At 65.1% G+C, this 18,414-nt stretch overlaps 1 protein-coding gene across 1 annotated transcript in view; it reads right to left on the minus strand.

Moving 5' to 3' along the window:
- The window catches only part of LOC142403263 (polyunsaturated fatty acid lipoxygenase ALOX15B-like), a 35,894-nt gene that overhangs the window by 8,358 nt on the left and 9,122 nt on the right, over positions 1-18,414 (minus strand). The window contains exons 5-8 of the mRNA XM_075489471.1: positions 7,132-7,260; positions 5,246-5,418; positions 4,193-4,336; positions 2,454-2,654 (exon numbers count right to left, since the gene is read on the minus strand). Of these exons, the coding sequence (XP_075345586.1) occupies positions 2,454-2,654; positions 4,193-4,336; positions 5,246-5,418; positions 7,132-7,260 (647 nt within the window). The remainder of the gene's footprint in view (positions 1-2,453; positions 2,655-4,192; positions 4,337-5,245; positions 5,419-7,131; positions 7,261-18,414) is intronic.

Here is an 18,414-nt window from a genome sequence, read left to right on the forward strand (position 1 = left end):
GGTGCAGGGTTCGGGGTGCGGTTTGGGGGTACCTGGTAGAGGGGGTGGCAGGCGGGCAGGTGGTGGGTGGCCAGGGCGAAGGTTTGGGGGTGCAGGTTTGGGGGGTGCAGGATTCAGGGTGCAATATGGGGGCGCAGGATTTGGGGAGCAGGGTTTTGGGGTGCAGGATTTAGGGGTGCAGGATTTGGGGTGCAACATGGGGGTGCAGGGTTTTGGGGTGCAGGATTTAGGGGTGCAAGACTTGGGGTACAGGAATTGGGGTGCAACATGGTGCAGGATTTAGGGGTGCAGGGTTTTGCGGTGCAGGATTTAGGGGTGCAGGATCTGGGGTGCAGGAATTAGGGTGCAACATGGGGGTGCAGGATTTAGGGGTGCAGGGGTTTGGGGTGCAGGATTTAGGGGTGCAGGATTTAGGGTTGCAGGATTTGGGGTGAAGGATTTGGGGTGCAATATGGGGATGCAGGGTTTTGGGGTGCAGGATTTGGGGTGCAGGATTTGGGGTGCAACATGGGGGTGCAGGATTTTGGGGTGCAGGATTTAGGGGCGCAAGACTTGGGGTGCAGGAATTGGGGTGCAACATGGTGCAGGATTTAGGGGTGCAGGATCTGGGGTGCAGGAATTAGGGTGCAACATGGGGGTGCAGGATTTAGGGGTGCAGGGTTTTGGGGTGCAGGATTTAGGGGTGCAGGATTTGGGGTGCAACATGGGGGTGCAGGATTTTGGGGTGCAGGATTTAGGGGCGCAAGACTTGGGGTGCAGGAATTGGGGTGCAACATGGTGCAGGATTTAGGGGTGCAGGATCTGGGGTGCAGGAATTAGGGTGCAACATGGGGGTGCAGGATTTAGGGGTGCAGGGGTTTGGGGTGCAGGATTTAGGGGTGCAGGATTTAGGGTTGCAGGATTTGGGGTGCAGGATTTGGGGTGCAATATGGGGGTGCAGGATTTGGGGTGCAGGATTTGGGGGTGCAGGGGTTTGGAGTGCAGGATCTGGGGTGCAGGATTTGGGGTGCAATATGGGGGTGCAGGATTTAGGGGTGCAGGGTCTGGGGTGCAGGATTTGGGGTGCAATATGGGGGTGCAGGGGTTTGGGGTGCAGGATTTAGGGGTGCAGGTTCTGGGATACAGGATTTGGGGTGCAGGATTTGGGGTGCAATACGGGGGTGCAGGATTTGGGGTGCAGGATTTAGGGTGCGATATGGGGGTGCAGGATTTAGGGGTGCAGGATTTGGGGTGCAGGGTTCGGGGTGCGGTTTGGGGGTACCTGGTAGAGGGGGTGGCAGGCGGGCAGGCGGTGGGTGGCCAGGGCGAAGGTTTGGGGGTGCAGGTTTGGGGGGTGCAGGATTCGGGGTGCAATATGGGGGTGCAGGATTTGGAGAGTGGGGTTTTGGGGTGCAGGATTTGGGGTGCAGGATTTGGGGTGCAGGATTTAGGGTGCGATAGGGGGGTGCAGGATTTAGGGGTGCAGGATTAGGGGTGCAGGATTTAGGGTGCAATATGGGGCTGCAGGGTTTTGGGGTGCAGGATTTAAGGGTGCAGGATTTGGGGTGCAGGGTTGGGGGTGCGGTTTGGGGGTACCTGGTAGAGGGGGTGGCAGGCGGGCAGGCGGTGGGTGGCCAGGGCAAAGGTTTGGGGGTGCAGGTTTGGGGGGTGCAGGATTCGGGGTGCAATATGGGGGCACAGGATTTGGGGAGCAGGGTTTTGGGGTGCAGGATTTAGGGGTGCAGGATTTGGGGTGCAACATGGGGGTGCAGGGTTTTGGGGTGCAGGATTTAGGGGTGCAGGATTTGGGGTGCAGGATTGGGGTGCAATATGGGGGTGCAGGATTTAGGGGTGCAGGTTTGGGGGGTGCAGGATTTGGGGTGCAACATGGGGGTGCAGGATTTAGGGGTGCAGGATTGGGGGTGCAGGATTGGGGTGCAGTTTGGGGGTGCAGTTTGAGGGTGAAGGACTTGGGGTGCAGGTTTGAGGTGCAGGATTGGGGGTGCAGTTTGAGGGTGCAGGATTTGGGGGTGCAGGGTTTTGGGGTGCAATATGGGGGTGCAGGATTTAGTGGTGCAGGATTTAGGGTGCGATATGGGGGTGCAGGATTTAGGGGTGCAGGATTTGGGGTGCAGGGTTCGGGGTGCGGTTTGGGGGTACCTGGTAGAGGGGGTGGCAGGCGGGCAGGCGGTGGGTGGCCAGGGCGAAGGTTTGGGGGTGCAGGTTTGGGGGGTGCAGGATTCGGGGTGCAATATGGGGGCGCAGGATTTGGAGAGCGGGATTTTGGGGTGCAGGATTTGGGGTGCAGGATTTGGGGTGCAGGATTTAGGGTGCGATATGGGGGTGCAGGATTTAGGGGTGCAGGATTAGGGGTGCAGGATTTAGGGTGCAATATGGGGCTGCAGGGTTTTGGGGTGCAGGATTTAGGGGTGCAGGATTTGGGGTGCAGGGTTGGGGGTGCGGTTTGGGGGTACCTGGTAGAGGGGGTGGCAGGCGGGCAGGCGGTGGGTGGCCAGGGCGAAGGTCTCCCCCAGGAAGTGGCTCTGCAGCAGGTGGGTGACGGCCTCGTGCAGGGTGAAGTGGGCGCCCCGCACCCACAGCTTGGCCAGCGCCCACCCCCACGGCCCGTCCCCCGGCAGGAAGATGGGCGCCTCGGGGCCGGGGCGCTGGGAGAGCTGGGGGGGACGGGGGTCAGCGGGGACCCGGGGACAGAGGGGGATGTGGGGGTAGGGGGGGGACGTGGGGACCAGGGGACACCATGGGGACGTGGGGACCAGGGGACACGTGGGGACAAGGGGACACCATAGGGACGTGGGGACACGGGGACACATGGGGACAAGGGGACACCATAGGGACGTGGGGGCAAGGGGACACGTGGGGACAAGGGGGAATGGGGGGATGTGGGGACATGGGGGTATGGGGGTATGGGGGGACAAGGGGACACATGGGGACAAGGGGACACCATAGGGACGTGGGGACAAGGGGACACATGGGGACAAGGGGACACCATAAGGGCATGGGGACAAGGGAACACATGGGGACAAGGGGACACCATGGGGACGTGGGGGCAAGGGGACACGTGGGGACAAGGGGACAAGGGGGAATGGGGGGATGTGGGGACATGGGGGTATGGGGGGACAAGGGGACACATGGGGACAAGGGGACACCATAGGGGCATGGGGACAAGGGGACACATGGGGACAAGGGGACACCATAGGGACGTGGGGACAAGGGGACACATGGGGACAAGGGGACACCATAGGGACGTGGGGACAAGGGGACACATGGGGACAAGGGGACACCATAAGGGCATGGGGACAAGGGAACACATGGGGACAAGGGGACACCATAGGGATGTGGGGACAAGGGGACACATGGGGACAAGGGGACACATGGGGACAAGGGGACGCCATAGGGACGTGGGGACACAGGGACACGGGGTCACATGGGGACAAGGGGAGATGGGGATATGGGACATAGGGACAAGGGGACATGGGGACATAGGGGGCCATGAGACATCGGGACGTGGGAACAAGGAGGGGCATGGGGGACATGGGGACATGGGGGGACATCGGGATATGGGGATATGGGGACACCTGGGGACATGGGGGGACATGGGGACATGGGGGGACATTGGGGTATGGGGACACCTGGGGACACAGGGACAAAGGGAGATGGGGACATGGGGACACCTGGGGACATGGGGATATGGGGACACCTAGGGACATGGGGGGATATGGGGACATGGGGGGACACTGGGGGACATGGGGGGGACATTGGGATATGGGGACACCTGGGGACACAGGGACAAAGGGAGATGAGGACATGGGGACACCTGGGGACATGGGGGGACATGGGGACATGGGGGGACACGGGGGGACACGGACACATGGGGACACCTGGGGACATGGGGATATGGGGACATGGGGACACCTGGGGACACGGGGAGACATGGGGACACCTGTGGACATGGGGGGACACGGGGGGACATGGGGACACATGGGGACACCTGGGGACATGGGGATATGGGGACATGGGGACACCTGGGGACACAGGGACAAAGGGAGATGGGGACACGGGCCATGGAGACAAGGAGACTTGGGGACAGGGGGACAGGGGGACATGGGGACACGGGGACAGGGGGACATGGGGGACAGGGGGACACGGGGACAGGGGGACAGGGGGACCCGGGGCCGCGCGGACGGGGCGGTACCTGGATGGCGATGGGCAGGAGCTGCCCGCGGGGGCTGAGCCACAGCAGGCAGAGGGGGGCGGCCAGGAACTGGGGCTCCCCCCCGATGCGCCCCGTGGGGACCCCCTCCAGCAGCGCGTAGTCGGCCAGGAACAGGCGCCCCCCCTGCACCCCGTGACGACACCTGGGTCCCCCCGCACCCCTGGGTCCCCCCGGGGCCGGGGTGTCGTGTCCCACCCCCCCCCCCCCCAAAAAAAAAAAAAAAGCCGGGGGCTCCCCCCTTGCCCTGGGACCCCCCCACCCCTCCCCGGGTGCTGGGGTCCCCCCCGGTACCCGGGACCCCCACCCCATCCCGGACACTGGGGTCCCCCCTCGGACACCTGCGACTCCCCCCCAGACCCCCCCACCCTGCCCGGGACACTGGGGTCCCCCCCACCCCATCCCGGACGTTTGGGGTCCCCCAAACACCCAGGTCCCCCCCACCCCATCCCCGAAGCCTGGGACCCCCCTACCCCACTTGGGGTCCCCTGGATGCCGGGGTCCCCAAGGCCCCCCCGGGACCCCCCACCCCTCCCCGGACACCAGGGTCCCCCAGACACCCGGGACCCCCACCCTGGCCCGGATATTGGGGTCCCCCACTGCACCCCAGACACCCGGGACCCCCACCCTGGCCCGGATATTGGGGTCCCCCACTGCACCCCAGACACCCGGGACCCCCACCCTGGCCCGGACATTGGGGTCCCCCACCCCATCCCAGACACCCGGGACCCCCACCCCTCCCGGACACCAGGGTCCCCCAGACACCCGGGACCCCCAAAAGCCTGGGTCCCCCCCCGATGCCTGGGACCCCCCCCCCACCCCACTTGGTGTCCCCTGGATGCCGGGGTCCCCAAGGACCCCCCGGGATCCCCCTCCCCGGACACCAGGGTCCCCCAGACACCCGGGACCCCCACCCCGGCCCGGATATTGGGGTCCCCCACTGCACCCCAGACACCCGGGACCCCCACCCCATCCCAGACACCCGGGACCCCCACCCCGGCCCGGACATCGGGGTCCCCCCCCGGGGTCCCTCACCTCCATCTCGCGCTGCAGGCAGGTGGCGGGGCCGAGGCTGGGTGCCACCATGGGGGGGGTGACGGGGAAGTTGGGGGGCAGGCGGGAGCAGCGGCGCAGCAGGACGGGGTTCACCCCGCTCAGGTACTGCTCCCCGAAGAAGGCGTCGTCCCGCCAGTGCTGCACCACGTACTCTGCGGGGCCGCCACGCCTGCGTCCCCACCTCGGCCCCGTGTCCCCCCATGTCCCCTCCCCGTGTCCCCTCCCCGTGTCCCCCCATGTCCCCTCCCCGTGTCCCCTCCCCGTGTCCCCCCTCTGAGTCCCCCCTGTTCCCCCCACGTCCCCCCAGGTCATCCCATGCCCCCCCACATCCCCCTGTGTCCTTCCCTATGTCCCCACCTCTGACCCCTGTGTCCCCCGCTGTGCCCCTCCATGTCCCCCCTGCCCCTCTGTGTCCCCTCCGTGTCCTCCTGTGTCCCCTCCGTGTCCCCTCCGTGTCCCCCTTGCCCCTCCATGTCCCCCCTCTGAGTCCCCCCTGTTCCCCCCACGTCCCCCTGTGTCCTTCCCTATGTCCCCACGTGTCCTTCCCTATGTCCCCACCTGTGACCCCTGTGTCCCCCCCCTGTGCCCCTCCATGTCCCCCCTGCCCCTCTCTGTCCCCTCCGTGTCCTCCTGTGTCCCCTCTGTGTCCCCTCTCTGTCCCCTCCGTGTCCCCCCGTGTCCCCCCACGTCCCCCTGTGTCCTTCCCTATGTCCCCACCTGTGACCCCTGTGTCCCCCCCGTGTGTCCCCTGCCCCTCTCTGTCCCCTCCATGTCCCCCCATGTTCCCCCGTGTCCCCTCCCCGTGTCCCCCCTCTGAGTCCCCTCTGTGTCCCCTCTGTGTCCCCGTGTCTCCCCTGCCCCTCTCTGTCCCCTCCATGTCCCCCCGTGTCCCCCCATGTCCCCCCATGTCCCCCCATGTCCCCTCCCCATGTCCCCTCTCTGAGTCCCCCCTGTTCCCCCCACGTCCCCCCACATCCCCCTCTCTGTCCCCCCACGTCCCCCTGTGTCCTTCCCTATGTCCCCACCTGTGACCCCTGTGTCCCCCCCTGTGTCCCCCCTGCCCCTCTGTGTCCCCTCCATGTCCTCCTGTGTCCCATCTATGTCCCCTCTGTGTCCCCTCTGTGTCCCCCATGTCTCCCCTGCCCCTCTCTGTCCCCTCCATGTCCCCCCGTGTCCCCTCCCCATGTCCCCCCTCTGAGTCCCCTCTGTGTCCCCTCTGTGTCCCCCGTGTCTCCCCTGCCCCTCTCTGTCCCCCCGTGTCCCCCCGTGTCCCCCCGTGTCCCCTCCCCGTGTCCCCCCTCTGAGTCCCCCCTGTTCCCCCCACGTCCCCCCAGGTCATCCCATGCCCCCCCACGTCCCCCTGTGTCCTTCCCTATGTCCCCACCTGTGACCCCTGTGTCCCCCGCTGTGTCCCCCCTGCCCCTCTCTGTCCCCTCCGTGTCCTCCTGTGTCCCATCTATGTCCCCTCTGTGTCCCCTCTGTGTCCCTTCTGTGTCCCCATGTCTCCCCTGCCCCTCTGTGTCCCCTCCATGTCACCCCTGTGTCCCCTCTGTGTCCCCCCCGCCCCTCCATGTCCCCTCTGTGTCCCCCCTGCCCCTCCGTGTCCCCTCCGTATCCCCTCCGTGTCCCCCCTGCCCCTCTCTGTCCCCTCCGTGTCCTCCTGTGTCCCATCTATGTCCCCTCTGTGTCCCCTCCATGTCCCCCCCGTGCCCCTCCGTGTCCCCCTTCTGAGTCCCCCCCCCATGTCCCCTGCGTGTCCCCCCCAAACGCCTGGGTCCCCCGCCCCCAGATCCCTGGGTCCCCCCGTGTCCGTGTCCCCCCCTCCCGGACGCCTGGGTCCCCCGGGGGGGGGGAGGGGCACCCACCGCTGATGGGGGTCCCGGGTCCCCCCAGGGCCCCCTGGATGTCCTCGAAGCTGCGCCAGGAGCCACCGCAGCGGAGCCCCCGGAGCCGCACCCGGACCTGGCTGGGGACATGGGGACACCGTGGGGACGCTGTGGGGTGGGGGGACACGGGGACATAGAGATCGGGGGGACGGGGGGACACCAGGGGACACGGGGACATGGACATATGGGGACATGGGACATGGGGACACCGTGGGGACACGATGGGGTGTGGGGACATGGGGACATAGAGATCTGGGGGACGGGGGGACTCCAGGGGACACGGGGACATGGAGGTATGGGGACATGGGCATGGGGACACCATGGGGACGCTGTGGGGTGCGGGGACACGGGGACATGGGGACATAGAGATCTGGGGGACAGGGGGGACGCCAGGGGACACGGGGACATGGAGGTATGGGCACAGGGGCATGGGGACACCGTGGGGACACGATGGGGTGTGGGGACAGGGGGGACACGGGGACATAGAGATCTGGGGGACGGGGGGACATGGACATATGGGGACATGGGACATGGGCATGGGGACACCATGGGGACACTGCGGGGTGTGGGGACAGGAGGGACACGGGGACATAGAGATCTGGGGGACGAGGGGACTCCAGGGGACATGGGGACATGGACATATGGGGACATGAGACATGGGGACATGGGGATATGGGGACATGGGCATGGGGACACCGTGGGGACACAATGGGGTGTGGGGACATGGGGACATAGAGATCTGGGGGACAGGGGGGACGCCAGGGGACACGGGGACATGGAGGTATGGGGACATGGGCATGGGGACACCATGGGGACGCTGTGGGGTGCGGGGACACGGGGACATGGGGACATAGAGATCTGGGGGACAGGGGGGACGCCAGGGGACACGGGGACATGGAGGTATGGGCACAGGGGCATGGGGACACCATGGGGACACGATGGGGTGTGGGGACATGGGGACATAGAGATCTGGGGGACAGGGGGACGCCAGGGGACACGGGGACATGGAGGTATGGGGACATGGGCATGGGGACACCATGGGGACGCTGTGGGGTGCGGGGACACGGGGACATGGGGACATAGAGATCTGGGGGACAGGGGGGACGCCAGGGGACACGGGGACATGGAGGTATGGGCACAGGGGCATGGGGACACCATGGGGACACGATGGGGTGTGGGGACAGGGGGGACACGGGGACATAGAGATCTGGGGGACGGGGGGACATGGACATATGGGGACATGGGACATGGGCATGGGGACACCATGGGGACACTGCGGGGTGTGGGGACAGGGGGGACACAGGGACATAGAGATCTGGGGGACGGGGGGACTCCAGGGGACATGGGGACATGGACATATGGGGACATGAGACATGGGGACATGGGGATATGGGGACATGGGCATGGGGACACCGTGGGGACACTGTGGGGTGTGGGGACATGGGGACATGGGGACATAGAGATCTGGGGGACAGGGGGACACTGGGTGGCATGGGGACACTGTGGGGACACGATGGGGTGTGGGGACATAGGGGACATGGGGACATAGAGATCTGGGGGTCATGGGGACACTGGGGCACAGGGGACATGGGGACATGGGACATGGGCATGGGGACACCGTGGGGACACTGCGGGGTGTGGGGACATGGGGGACATGGGGACATAGAGATCTGGGGGACAGCGGAAAACTGGGCGGCATGGGGACAGTGGGGCACAGGGGACGTGGGGACATGGAGATATGGGGACATGGGCATGGGGACATCATGGTGACACTGTGGGGTGTGGGGACATGGGGGACATGGGGACATAGAGATCTGGGGGACAGGGGGGACGCCAGGGGACACGGGGACATGGAGGTATGGGCACAGGGGCATGGGGACACCATGGGGACACGATGGGGTGTGGGGACAGGGGGGACACGGGGACATAGAGATCTGGGGGACGGGGGGACATGGACATATGGGGACATGGGACATGGGCATGGGGACACCATGGGGACACTGCGGGGTGTGGGGACAGGGGGGACACAGGGACATAGAGATCTGGGGGACGGGGGGACTCCAGGGGACATGGGGACATGGACATATGGGGACATGAGACATGGGGACATGGGGATATGGGGACATGGGCATGGGGACACCGTGGGGACACTGTAGGGTGTGGGGACATGGGGACATGGGGACATAGAGATCTGGGGGACAGGGGGACACTGGGTGGCATGGGGACACTGTGGGGACACGATGGGGTGTGGGGACATAGGGGACATGGGGACATAGAGATCTGGGGGTCATGGGGACAGTGGGGCACAGGGGACGTGGGGACATGGAGATATGGGGACATGGGCATGGGGACATCATGGTGACACTGTGGGGTGTGGGGACATGGGGGACATGGGGACATAGAGATCTGGGGGACAGAGGGACACCGGGGCACAGGGGACGTGGGGACATGGGCATGGGGACACCGTGGGGACACAGGGGACACGGGGGACATAGGACAGGGGAAGATGGGACGTGGGGACACCGTGGGGCCACGGAGGGGACACGAGGACACGGAACACGGGGACACCGCGGAACACGGGAAATGGGGACACGGGCGCGGGGGCAGCGTGGGGACGCGGGGGGACGCTCGGGGGACACTCGGGGACACTCGGGGGACGCAGCGGGGGACAAGTGGGGACACGACGGGGACACTGACGCGGCGGCGGCGCGGGCGGCAAGGCTGGCGCGGTGCCCCAGGGGAAAGGCCAGGGTGGGGGACAGCGACGGGGACGATGGCGATGGCGACGATGACGATGGCGGTGGCGATGACAACGATGGCGATGGCGATGGCGATGACGATGACGATGGCGGTGGCGATGGCGGGGGCGGGGGCGGGGGGCGTGGCCAGGGGCAGAGGGCGGGGGGCAGCGCCCGCAGCCGCCAGGGCCAGCCCGGGGCGTAGGGTGCCCACCTGGGGGGGAGAGGGGTCCTGCTCCCAGTGCTCCCAGTAACCTCCCAGTGCTCCCAGTAACCTGCCAGTGCCTCCCAGTGCCTCCCAGTAACCTGCCAGTGCCCTTCCGGGCCTCTCCCAGTGCTCCCAGTAACCTCCCAGTGCTCCCAGTAACCTGCCAGTGCCTCCCAGTGCCTCCCAGTAACCTGCCAGTGCCCTTCCGGGCCTCTCCCAGTGCTCCCAGTAGCCTCCCAGTGCCTCCCAGTAACCTGCCAGTGCCTCTCAGTGCCTCCCAGTAACCTGCCAGTGTCTCCCAGTAACATGCCAGTGCCCTCCCGGGCCTCTCCCAGTGCTCCCAGTAACCTCCCAGTGCTCCCAGTAACCTGCCAGTGCTGCCAGTAACCTCCCAGTGTCTCCCAGTAACCTGCCAGTGCCCTCCCAGGCCTCTCCCAGTGCTCCCAGTAACCTCCCAGTGCCTCCCAGTAACCTGCCAGTGCTGCCAGTAACCTCCCAGTGTCTCCCAGTAACCTGCCAGTGCCCTCCCGGGCCTCTCCCAGTGCTCCCAGTAACCTCCCAGTGCCTCCCAGTAACCTGCCAGTGCTCCAAGTAACCTGCCAGTAACCTCCCAGTGCCTCCCAGTAGCCTCCCAGTGCCTCCCAGTAACCTGCCAGTGCCCTCCCAGGCCTCTCCCAGTGCTCCCAGTAACCTCCCAGTGCTCCCAGTAAACTGCCAGTGCTGCCAGTAACCTCCCAGTGCCTCCCAGTAACCTGCCAGTGCCCTCCCGGGCCTCTCCCAGTGCTCCCAGTAACCTCCCAGTGCCTCCCAGTAACCTGCCAGTGCTGCCAGTAACCTCCCAGTGTCTCCCAGTAACCTGCCAGTGCCCTCCCGGGCCTCTCCCAGTGCTCCCAGTAACCTCCCAGTGCCTCCCAGTAACCTGCCAGTGCTCCAAGTAACCTGCCAGTAACCTCCCAGTGCCTCCCAGTAGCCTCCCAGTGCCTCCCAGTAACCTGCCAGTGCCCTCCCAGGCCTCTCCCAGTGCTCCCAGTAACCTCCCAGTGCCTCCCAGTAACCTGCCAGTGCTCCAAGTAACCTGCCAGTAACCTCCCAGTGCCTCCCAGTAGCCTCCCAGTGCCTCCCAGTAACCTCCCAGTGCCCTCCCAGGCCTCTACCAGTGCTCCCAGTAACCTCCCAGTGCTCCCAGTAACTGGCCAGTGCCCTCCCGGGCCTCTCCCAGTGCTCCCAGTAACCTCCCAGTGCTCCCAGTAACCTGCCACTGCCTTCCCGGGCCGCTCCCAGTGCTCCCAGTAACTTCCCAGTGCTCCCAGTAACCTGCCAGTGCTGCCAGTAACCTCCCAGTGCCTCCCAGTAACCTGCCAGTGCTCCAAGTAACGTGCCAGTAACCTCCCAGTGCCTCCCAGTAGCCTGCCAGTGCCTCCCAGTAACCTCCCGGTGCCCTCCCAGGCCTCTCCCAGTGCTCCCAGTAACCTCCCAGTGCTCCCAGTAACTGGCCAGTGCCCTCCCGGGCCTCTCCCAGTGCTCCCAGTAACCTCCCAGTGCTCCCAGTAACCTGCCACTGCCCTCCCGGGCCGCTCCCAGTGCTCCCAGTAACTTCCCAGTGCTCCCAGTAACCTGCCAGTGCTGCCAGTAACCTCCCAGTGCCTCCCAGTAACCTGCCAGTGCTCCAAGTAACGTGCCAGTAACCTCCCAGTGCCTCCCAGTAACCTCCCAGTGCCTCCCAGCAACCTGCCAGTGCCCTCCCGGGCCTCTCCCAGTGCTCCCAGTAACTTCCCAGTGCTCCCAGTAACCTGCCAGTGCTGCCAGTAACCTCCCAGTGTCTCCCCGTAACCTGCCAGTGCCCTCCCGGGCCCCTCCCAGTGCTCCCAGTAACCTCCCAGTGCCCTCCCAGGCCTCTCCCAGTGCTCCCAGTAGCCTCCCAGTGCTTCCCAGTAACCTGCCAGTGCCCTACCAGGCCTCTCCCAGTGCTCCCAGTAACCTCCCAGTGGCTCCCAGTAACCTCCCAGTGCCTCCCAGTAACCTGCCAGTGCTCCAAGTAACCTGCCAGTAACCTCCCAGTGCTCCCAGTAACTGGCCAGTGCCCTCCCGGGCCTCTCCCAGTGCTCCCAGTAACCTCCCAGTGCTCCCAGTAACCTGCCACTGCCCTCCCGGGCCTCTCCCAGTGCTCCCAGTAACTTCCCAGTGCTCCCAGTAAACTGCCAGTGCTGCCAGTAACCTCCCAGTGCCTCCCAGTAACCTGCCAGTGCCCTCCCAGGCCTCTCCCAGGGCTCCCAGTAACTTCCCAGTGCTCCCAGTAACCTGCCAGTGCTGCCAGTAACCTCCCAGTGTCTCCCAGTAACCTGCCAGTGCCCTCCCGGGCCCCTCCCAGTGCTCCCAGTAACCTCCCAGTGCTCCCAGTAACCTGCCAGTGCTGCCAGTAACCTCCCAGTGTCTCCCAGTAACCTGCCAGTGCCCTCCCGGGCCTCTCCCAGTGCTCCCAGTAACCTCCCAGTGCCTCCCAGTAACCTGCCAGTGCTCCAAGTAACGTGCCAGTAACCTCCCAGTGCCTCCCAGTAGCCTGCCAGTGCCTCCCAGTAACCTCCCGGTGCCCTCCCAGGCCTCTCCCAGTGCTCCCAGTAACCTCCCAGTGCTCCCAGTAACTGGCCAGTGCCCTCCCGGGCCTCTCCCAGTGCTCCCAGTAACCTCCCAGTGCTCCCAGTAACCTGCCACTGCCCTCCCGGGCCTCTCCCAGTGCTCCCAGTAACTTCCCAGTGCTCCCAGTAACCTGCCAGTGCTGCCAGTAACCTCCCAGTGTCTCCCAGTAACCTGCCAGTGCCCTCCCGGGCCTCTCCCAGTGCTCCCAGTAACCTCCCAGTGCCTCCCAGCAACCTGCCAGTGCCCTCCCGGGCCTCTCCCAGTGCTCCCAGTAACTTCCCAGTGCTCCCAGTAACCTGCCAGTGCTGCCAGTAACCTCCCAGTGTCTCCCCGTAACCTGCCAGTGCCCTCCCGGGCCCCTCCCAGTGCTCCCAGTAACCTCCCAGTGCCCTCCCAGGCCTCTCCCAGTGCTCCCAGTAGCCTCCCAGTGCTTCCCAGTAACCTGCCAGTGCCCTACCAGGCCTCTCCCAGTGCTCCCAGTAACCTCCCAGTGCCTCCCAGTAACCTGCCAGTGCTCCAAGTAACCTGCCAGTAACATCCCAGTGCCTCCCAGTAACCTCCCAGTGTCTCCCAGTAACCTGCCAGTGCCCTCCCGGGCCTCTCCCAGTGCTCCCAGTAACCTCCCAGTGCTCCCAGTAACCTGCCAGTGCCCTCCTGGGCCTCTCCCAGTGCTCCCAGTAGCCTGCCAGTGCCTCCCAGTAACCTGCCAGTGCCCTCCCAGGCCTCTCCCAGTGCTCCCAGTAACTTCCTAGTGCTCCCAGTCCTCCCAGTAACCTCCCAGTGCCTCCCAGAAACCTGCCAGTACCCTCCCAGTCCTCCTAGTGCCCTCCCAGTTCCCTCCCAGTACTTCCAGTCCCCCCCAGTCACCTCCCAGTGTTCCCAGTCCCCTCCCAGTCCCCTCCCAGTGCTCCCAGTCCCCTTCAAGTCCCCTCCCAGTTCTCCCAATCCCCCCCAGTGCCCTCCCATTGCCCCCCCAGTCCCCTCCCAGTGCTCCCAGTCCCCTCCCAGTGCCCCCACAGTCCCCCCAGCACCCTCCCAGTGTCCTCCCAGTGCTCCCAGTCCCCTCCCAGTGCTCCAAGTAGCCTCCCAGTGCTCCCAGTCCCTTCCCAGTGCTCCCAGTAACCTGCCAGTGCCCTCCCGGGCCTCTCCCAGTGCTCCCAGTAACCTCCCAGTGCTCCCAGTAACCTGCCAGTGCCTCCCAGTGCCTCCCAGTAACCTGCCAGTGCCCTTCCGGGCCTCTCCCAGTGCTCCCAGTAACCTCCCAGTGCTCCCAGTAACCTGCCAGTGCCTCCCAGTGCCTCCCAGTAACCTGCCAGTGCCCTTCCGGGCCTCTCCCAGTGCTCCCAGTAACCTCCCAGTGCTCCCAGTAACCTGCCAGTGCCTCCCAGTGCCTCCCAGTAACCTGCCAGTGCCCTTCCGGGCCTCTCCCAGTGCTCCCAGTAGCCTCCCAGTGCCTCCCAGTAACCTGCCAGTGCCTCTCAGTGCCTCCCAGTAACCTGCCAGTGTCTCCCAGTAACATGCCAGTGCCCTCCCGGGCCTCTCCCAGTGCTCCCAGTAACCTCCCAGTGCTCCCAGTAACCTGCCAGTGCTGCCAGTAACCTCCCAGTGTCTCCCAGTAACCTGCCAGTGCCCTCCCAGGCCTCTCCCAGTGCTCCCAGTAACCTCCCAGTGCCTCCCAGTAACCTGCCAGTGCTGCCAGTAACCTCCCAGTGTCTCCCAGTAACCTGCCAGTGCCCTCCCGGGCCTCTCCCAGTGCTCCCAGTAACCTCCCAGTGCCTCCCAGTAACCTGCCAGTGCTCCAAGTAACCTGCCAGTAACCTCCCAGTGCCTCCCAGTAGCCTCCCAGTGCCTCCCAGTAACCTGCCAGTGCCCTCCCAGGCCTCTCCCAGTGCTCCCAGTAACCTCCCAGTGCTCCCAGTAAACTGCCAGTGCTGCCAGTAACCTCCCAGTGCCTCCCAGTAACCTGCCAGTGCCCTCCCGGGCCTCTCCCAGTGCTCCCAGTAACCTCCCAGTGCCTCCCAGTAACCTGCCAGTGCTGCCAGTAACCTCCCAGTGTCTCCCAGTAACCTGCCAGTGCCCTCCCGGGCCTCTCCCAGTGCTCCCAGTAACCTCCCAGTGCCTCCCAGTAACCTGCCAGTGCTCCAAGTAACCTGCCAGTAACCTCCCAGTGCCTCCCAGTAGCCTCCCAGTGCCTCCCAGTAACCTGCCAGTGCCCTCCCAGGCCTCTCCCAGTGCTCCCAGTAACCTCCCAGTGCCTCCCAGTAACCTGCCAGTGCTCCAAGTAACCTGCCAGTAACCTCCCAGTGCCTCCCAGTAGCCTCCCAGTGCCTCCCAGTAACCTCCCAGTGCCCTCCCAGGCCTCTACCAGTGCTCCCAGTAACCTCCCAGTGCTCCCAGTAACTGGCCAGTGCCCTCCCGGGCCTCTCCCAGTGCTCCCAGTAACCTCCCAGTGCTCCCAGTAACCTGCCACTGCCTTCCCGGGCCGCTCCCAGTGCTCCCAGTAACTTCCCAGTGCTCCCAGTAACCTGCCAGTGCTGCCAGTAACCTCCCAGTGCCTCCCAGTAACCTGCCAGTGCCCTCCCGGGCCTCTCCCAGGGCTCCCAGTAACTTCCCAGTGCTCCCAGTAACCTGCCAGTGCTGCCAGTAACCTCCCAGTGTCTCCCAGTAACCTGCCAGTGCCCTCCCGGGCCCCTCCCAGTGCTCCCAGTAACCTCCCAGTGCTCCCAGTAACCTGCCAGTGCTCCCAGTAACCGCCCAGTGTCTCCCAGTAACCTGCCAGTGCCCTCCCGGGCCTCTCCCAGTGCTCCCAGTAACCTCCCAGCGCCTCCCAGTAACCTGCCAGTGCTCCAAGTAACCTGCCAGTAACCTCCCAGTGCCTCCCAGTACCCTGCCAGTGCCTCCCAGTAACCTCCCGGTGCCCTCCCAGGCCTCTCCCAGTGCTCCCAGTAACCTCCCAGTGCTCCCAGTAACCTGCCAGTGCTCCAAGTAACCTGCCAGTAACCTCCCAGTGCCTCCCAGTAGCCTCCCAGTGCCTCCCAGTAACCTCCCAGTGCCCTCCCAGGCCTCTACCAGTGCTCCCAGTAACCTCCCAGTGCTCCCAGTAACTGGCCAGTGCCCTCCCGGGCCTCTCCCAGTGCTCCCAGTAACCTCCCAGTGCTCCCAGTAACCTGCCACTGCCCTCCCGGGCCTCTCCCAGTGCTCCCAGTAACTTCCCAGTGCTCCCAGTAACCTGCCAGTGCTGCCAGTAACCTCCCAGTGCCTCCCAGTAACCTGCCAGTGCCCTCCCGGGCCTCTCCCAGGGCTCCCAGTAACTTCCCAGTGCTCCCAGTAACCTGCCAGTGCTGCCAGTAACCTCCCAGTGTCTCCCAGTAACCTGCCAGTGCCCTCCCGGGCCCCTCCCAGTGCTCCCAGTAACCTCCCAGTGCTCCCAGTAACCTGCCAGTGCTGCCAGTAACCTCCCAGTGTCTCCCAGTAACCTGCCAGTGCCCTCCCGGGCCTCTCCCAGTGCTCCCAGTAACCTCCCAGTGCCTCCCAGTAACCTGCCAGTGCTCCAAGTAACCTGCCAGTAACCTCCCAGTGTCTCCCAGTAACCTGCCAGTGCCCTCCCGGGCCCCTCCCAGTGCTCCCAGTAACCTCCCAGTGCCTCCCAGTAACCTGCCAGTGCTCCAAGTAACCTGCCAGTAACCTCCCAGTGCCTCCCAGTAACCTCCCAGTGCCTCCCAGTAACCTGCCAGTGCTCCAAGTAACCTGCCAGTAACCTTCCAGTGCCTCCCAGTAGCCTGCCAGTGCCTCCCAGTAACCTCCCGGTGCCCTCCCAGGCCTCTCCCAGTGCTCCCAGTAACCTCCCAGTGCCTCCCAGTAACCTGCCAGTGCTCCAAGTAACCTGCCAGTAACCTCCCAGTGCCTCCCAGTAGCCTCCCAGTGCCTCCCAGTAACCTCCCAGTGCCCTCCCGGGCCTCTACCAGTGCTCCCAGTAACCTCCCAGTGCTCCCAGTAACTGGCCAGTGCCCTCCCGGGCCTCTCCCAGTGCTCCCAGTAACCTCCCAGTGCTCCCAGTAACCTGCCACTGCCCTCCCGGGCCTCTCCCAGTGCTCCCAGTAACTTCCCAGTGCTCCCAGTAAACTGCCAGTGCTGCCAGTAACCTCCCAGTGCCTCCCAGTAACCTGCCAGTGCCCTCCCAGGCCTCTCCCAGGGCTCCCAGTAACTTCCCAGTGCTCCCAGTAACCTGCCAGTGCTGCCAGTAACCTCCCAGTGTCTCCCAGTAACCTGCCAGTGCCCTCCCGGGCCCCTCCCAGTGCTCCCAGTAACCTCCCAGTGCTCCCAGTAACCTGCCAGTGCTGCCAGTAACCTCCCAGTGTCTCCCAGTAACCTGCCAGTGCCCTCCCGGGCCTCTCCCAGTGCTCCCAGTAACCTCCCAGTGCCTCCCAGTAACCTGCCAGTGCTCCAAGTAACGTGCCAGTAACCTCCCAGTGCCTCCCAGTAGCCTGCCAGTGCCTCCCAGTAACCTCCCGGTGCCCTCCCAGGCCTCTCCCAGTGCTCCCAGTAACCTCCCAGTGCTCCCAGTAACTGGCCAGTGCCCTCCCGGGCCTCTCCCAGTGCTCCCAGTAACCTCCCAGTGCTCCCAGTAACCTGCCACTGCCCTCCCGGGCCTCTCCCAGTGCTCCCAGTAACTTCCCAGTGCTCCCAGTAACCTGCCAGTGCTGCCAGTAACCTCCCAGTGTCTCCCAGTAACCTGCCAGTGCCCTCCCGGGCCTCTCCCAGTGCTCCCAGTAACCTCCCAGTGCCTCCCAGCAACCTGCCAGTGCCCTCCCGGGCCTCTCCCAGTGCTCCCAGTAACTTCCCAGTGCTCCCAGTAACCTGCCAGTGCTGCCAGTAACCTCCCAGTGTCTCCCCGTAACCTGCCAGTGCCCTCCCGGGCCCCTCCCAGTGCTCCCAGTAACCTCCCAGTGCCCTCCCAGGCCTCTCCCAGTGCTCCCAGTAGCCTCCCAGTGCTTCCCAGTAACCTGCCAGTGCCCTACCAGGCCTCTCCCAGTGCTCCCAGTAACCTCCCAGTGCCTCCCAGTAACCTGCCAGTGCTCCAAGTAACCTGCCAGTAACATCCCAGTGCCTCCCAGTAACCTCCCAGTGTCTCCCAGTAACCTGCCAGTGCCCTCCCGGGCCTCTCCCAGTGCTCCCAGTAACCTCCCAGTGCTCCCAGTAACCTGCCAGTGCCCTCCTGGGCCTCTCCCAGTGCTCCCAGTAGCCTGCCAGTGCCTCCCAGTAACCTGCCAGTGCCCTCCCAGGCCTCTCCCAGTGCTCCCAGTAACTTCCTAGTGCTCCCAGTCCTCCCAGTAACCTCCCAGTGCCTCCCAGAAACCTGCCAGTACCCTCCCAGTCCTCCTAGTGCCCTCCCAGTTCCCTCCCAGTACTTCCAGTCCCCCCCAGTCACCTCCCAGTGTTCCCAGTCCCCTCCCAGTCCCCTCCCAGTGCTCCCAGTCCCCTTCAAGTCCCCTCCCAGTTCTCCCAATCCCCCCCAGTGCCCTCCCATTGCCCCCCCAGTCCCCTCCCAGTGCTCCCAGTCCCCTCCCAGTGCCCCCACAGTCCCCCCAGCACCCTCCCAGTGTCCTCCCAGTGCTCCCAGTCCCCTCCCAGTGCTCCAAGTAGCCTCCCAGTGCTCCCAGTCCCTTCCCAGTGCTCCCAGTA

The sequence above is a fragment of the Mycteria americana genome, unplaced genomic scaffold, assembly GCF_035582795.1.
Source record: "Mycteria americana isolate JAX WOST 10 ecotype Jacksonville Zoo and Gardens unplaced genomic scaffold, USCA_MyAme_1.0 Scaffold_155, whole genome shotgun sequence".
Taxonomy (NCBI): domain Eukaryota; kingdom Metazoa; phylum Chordata; class Aves; order Ciconiiformes; family Ciconiidae; genus Mycteria; species Mycteria americana.